Source organism: Micropterus dolomieu, linkage group LG03 (assembly GCF_021292245.1).
Source record: "Micropterus dolomieu isolate WLL.071019.BEF.003 ecotype Adirondacks linkage group LG03, ASM2129224v1, whole genome shotgun sequence".
Lineage (NCBI taxonomy): Eukaryota > Metazoa > Chordata > Actinopteri > Centrarchiformes > Centrarchidae > Micropterus > Micropterus dolomieu.
In genome coordinates, this window is record NC_060152.1 from 633573 (window position 1) to 638152 (window position 4580).

Consider the following 4580-nt stretch of genomic DNA (forward strand, 5'->3'; position numbering starts at 1 on the left):
CAGGGGGGGGTGAAGGAGAGAGAGAGAGAGAGAGAGAGAGAGAGAGAGAGAGAGAGAAAAAGAGAGGGATGGAAGGAGAGAGAGAGGGGAGGGAGGCAGCCTACACAATATACACACAGAGGTACAGACAGTAAAGGTGATGTTGCTATAGACTAAATGAAAAATGGTACAGATATTTATAGTAGTGTTAATGATAACAATCGTAATGTTAATGATTATAATAACAATAATAACAATAGGACTAGTAACAATAGTCGTTGCAGTAGAGGGTGTCGAGCAGGAACACGGGGGCAGCAGGTGACCCGCAACCACAGATCCAGACTCCACAGCTCCAGAGCCAGAAATACCTGCAGGAAGTGATAGGAGGAGAGAGGAGAGGGACGAGAAAGCACAGCACCTTAAATGTCAGCAGTGCAGTCAACGTTCGTTTGCACAGCTGGCTAGTTTTTGGAAAGGTGTTTGGCATGGCCTGCCACTACAGGAAAACAACTGATATCCAGCTGCTAAATACAGCCTATACTGGATAAATCAAAAACCATGAACCATCTGATTGCATCTGATCAACAAAAGCTCCTAGATTTTAACTGCCTGTCCTTTACCCTGTCTTTTCAGACAGGATGGCAAGTCCGGGGAAAGACAACTACAGGATGAAGAGCTATAAGAACAAAGCATTGAATCCTCAAGAGATGCGTCGAAGGAGAGAGGAGGAAGGAATCCAGCTACGCAAACAGAAGAGAGAGGAGCAGGTAAACACTTGGTTTAGCATTAAAGATTGACTTCCTGATTTTGTTAGAGTATCCTTAAATACCCAAAACTCCTGCCAGCTCAGTGGTATCAGACAGATGTCTCCAGTTTTCAGAGGAGACATCAGTGTATTTGATTATTATGCTTGGTGTATTTATATTAGAAAAATTAATTCTTTTACCTTGACTTGTGCCCACAGCTTTTCAAGAGGAGAAATGTTTGTGTACCTTCAAAGGATGAATCAATGCTGGAATGTCCGATCCAGGATCCAGACATAAGCTCCACAGTACCTGTTGCAGGGGTAAGGTTTACTGTTTTTTTTTTTTGTTCTTTCATTAAAGAGGTCATATTATACTCATTTTCAGGTTCATCATTTTATTTAGCGGTTGTACCAGAACAGGGTTTTCAAAAAACACCATATTTGTTTTCATACTGCACATTGCTGCAGCTCCTCTTTTCACCCCTGTTTTAGCTACCAAGTTAAATATCTCACTTCTATTTCTATCTATTTGTTTGGAGTTGCACATGCGCAGTACCTAGTTAAGGACGATAAGCCAATCAGAATTTAATTTATCTTTCATATGCAAAGTTTGAACTGTGCACTGACTGCCTGGAGGATCTCTAATGTTTGATAGGGAGGGTGGAGGATGTTTTGCTATTGTGTTAGCTGCACTTCAGTGTGTTTCTGCACCAGTTTTTGAGGGCGTGCCTGACTAGCCGCTAGGCGAGTGTAACTGGCACCGAGTTATACTGCACGGTCTTGACTCGAACCGGCGACCTCAGGTACGGGAGGTGGATACCCATGGGCACTAGTGTCTGTCACCAGTGCACCTGTTAAGGTGTTGGGGAGTGAGGTTTCCTCACTGCACAGCCTTGCTGGCTTCTGTTACACGAGCATTATGACACGTGTTACAAAGTGACGCAGATAGGTTACAGAAGTAAAGGCTGGACTACAATCCAGCCATTTCAGGCAGTTCACATCAGTGTTTTGTTGCGGGAGATGGGGACTCCCTTTGGGGTGGACTTTTCACTTTACAAACCTGTTACATGCACAAAAAAGATATATCTCAATAAAGGAGAGAGAAAAGGCCAAAAAGCATAATATGACCTTAAATGTACTTCTTTGGCCTGGTATTTATAGCTAAACACTTAGTATCGAATTTCTCTTTATAACTGTAACTCTTATTGGCTACAATCTGAATATGATTTATAATTTTGAATATTTATCTAATGTTGACATTTCTGCAGGATGGGGTCATAACTCCAGATATGATTCAGATGATCTTCTCTGAAGACCCAGACCAGCAGCTTATTGCTACACAGAAATTTAGGAAATTACTCTCCAAAGGTATGTGTGGAATTCAAAAAATTACAAAATTATATTTTACCTGAGGTTTAAAATGGCAATCTCTGAGATTTTAATCAAATAAATGTCTGTTCAGTCACTATCGCCAAATGAGGCAACACAATGGTGACTGAGCCTATAACCCACTGAAAGTATTGCGATATTTATATATTTTCAGTATTATATCATAACTGAACAGTGTTTGAAAAGTTATCTCTGCAAAAAAAAAATCACCTGTTTAAATTAAAGTAACAAGAAATCTATTCTAGAAAGTTATTTTTGAGGAATACAGTTTGGATGAGTAGCTGGACCAAGGTTTCACCTGCATGAGTGGAATCTCTTATTCTGCAATGGTCTGTGTCAGTGTCATATAGGTTGGCTTTATATCTACCTAAAAGTACACTTTCTAATTAACACAAAGGTAAACTGACTTCAAATCTCTTTTTGCACATTAGTTGATCAGAGCCACTGCCTTTTAAACCTCCTTTGAATCAGGTTAATTGCAACGAGACATGAGTTCTGTTCTTCTGTGCAGAGCCCAACCCGCCAATAGATGAGGTCATTTCCAGTCCTGGCGTTGTGAATTGTTTTGTGGAGTTCCTGAAGAGGAGTGAAAACTGCACTCTGCAGGTGAGAGCTTCACAACACAGCACAGGGTCTGTATGCACAATGCTATGATTAACAAAAATATAGTGCTTTTACATCTTGAACGCATTACCACGATTCAACAGTGTGAGCATTTCACTCACAAATGTGAGTAACCGTAAAGACCCACCGAGTGTAAGGCATCGCAGAGTTCAACCCTATTCATTTTCTCTGGGAAGCAGTAGGGATGGGAATTGTAAATTATTTTTGATATTGATACCCTTATTGAGACTGCTTAATGATCCAATTCTGTATCGATACTTTACTATTATTTAGTGATGGTTATTTGGTAAGACCGGACCCAAGGGGCATGAGGTAGGCCACTTGCGATAAATAAACATATATTGAAGGGTACATATTAACTGCCTGGTTGTTTTTAATTTAATATTTTAAATACAGCTAAATGTTGTTTCTATAGCAGCAACATTAATGTTTACAACAGCAAAGTAACTCAATAACTTTATCTGACATCACAAGTAGTGAGTGAGTTTAGAAAGAACAACATCAGTCTGTATCAGTCCCTCCTCCTCTTTCGCTGGCTGCAGGTAACGTTACCAGGTAGAAGGAGGAGCGGCTGGTTTGTCTCAGCCAGCAGCTGAGTTTTTAAGACTACAGACCAGTCTGTGCTCCAGACAGACAGCTTTCTATTCAGCTTGTTTTTAACTTTTGGCTAATGCCAAGCTAGCGTTAGCTGTGCTTGTATAAAACATACAGGAGAGATACTGAGGACAGAGATGATTAAATTAACCATTTCTACATGTTTAACGTTACCTTACAGACAGGTGGATTAAGAAAGTATTGTCTTTTTACTTGCGAAGGTTTTATTGCACGTACTTACAGTAACGAGCGTCGCTGTCATCAACTTACGTTACAGTAGTTTGGAGCTAACTTAACACTCATCGTATTCCACCATGACGGCGCAGCCTCTCGCTCTGCTGCCGCTGTGTGTGTGTGTGTAGGAGCCCGCAGAGAGCAGGCAGACACTGCAGCCTGATGATTTTCTTATCCATTGCATTTCAAATTAAATCACATTAGACGCTCGAGATAAAACGTTACATCGTTTCTGCTAGTCTCCATAGCAGTATTGATAAACTCAAATCCATCCCTAGGACGCAGGCAGTTCGCTTTGAAGGCACTGTAGGATTCCAGGCTTGGTAGGACTGACCTGTAATACAAGAAATGTAATTTGCTTAGAGGTGAAACTTATAATTTTTTGTAACTTTCAAAAGTTGAATGCTAGACATAAATAGCTTCAATTATAGGTTTGTGAGAATTTAGTTTAAGTAAATGATTTATTACTAGATTGAGATTGGAAAAAACGCTGTCAAATCCCAGCCCTAATTTCAAAGCCTAATAAGAATTTGTAGACACTATGCTGTTTTAAAAAAGGTCCCAAGTATATATCTTTATGGTGACAGGTTGCCAACTGTGCAATAAGTCCACTGGTGAAATTTCCTCAATACTAAATATTCCACGGGTCAACTGTTAGCGGCATTATAACAAAGCCATTAGGAACAACAGAAACTCACAGTGGTAGGTTACATAAAATCACAGAGTGGGGTCAGCGCATTCTGAGGCGCACAGCGCGCAGAAGTCACCACCTTTCTGCAGAGTCAATAGCTACACACCTCTAAACATCGCGCAGCCTTCGGATTAGCTCAAGAACAGTGCATAGAGAGCTTCATGGAACGGGTTTCCAAGCTGCCTTACATCACCGAGTGCAATGCAAAGTGTCGGATGCAGCGGTGTAAAACACGCCGCCACAGGACACTAGAGCCGTGGAGACGTGTTCTCTGGAGTGACGAATCCTGCTTCTCTGTCTGGCAATCCGATGGACGAGTCTGGG

At 41.0% G+C, this 4580-nt stretch overlaps 2 protein-coding genes across 2 annotated transcripts in view; one reads left to right on the top strand and one right to left on the bottom strand.

Annotated features, from left to right (window-relative positions):
- Positions 1-4580, bottom strand: part of cnih4 (cornichon family AMPA receptor auxiliary protein 4) — a 15373-nt gene that overhangs the window by 6784 nt on the left and 4009 nt on the right. The window lies entirely within an intron of this gene.
- Positions 414-2791, top strand: LOC123968466 (importin subunit alpha-6-like). The gene is made up of 4 exons (XM_046045263.1): positions 414-746; positions 944-1045; positions 1993-2092; positions 2625-2791. Exons 1-4 carry the CDS (start codon positions 618-620, stop codon positions 2765-2767), a joined length of 474 nt encoding a protein of 157 aa, XP_045901219.1. The 5' UTR covers positions 414-617; the 3' UTR covers positions 2768-2791.

What these genes read in the sequence shown, in the direction of transcription:
- LOC123968466 (XM_046045263.1), top strand. Translation starts at nt 618, where the DNA reads ATGGCAAGTCCGGGGAAAGACAACTACAGGATGAAGAGCTATAAGAAC. An exon ending in AACAGAAGAGAGAGGAGCAG is followed by an intron (nt 747 to 943) that starts GTAAACACTTGG and finishes TTGTGCCCACAG; the next exon opens with CTTTTCAAGAGGAGAAATGT. An exon ending in TAGGAAATTACTCTCCAAAG is followed by an intron (nt 2,093 to 2,624) that starts GTATGTGTGGAA and finishes TCTTCTGTGCAG; the next exon opens with AGCCCAACCCGCCAATAGAT.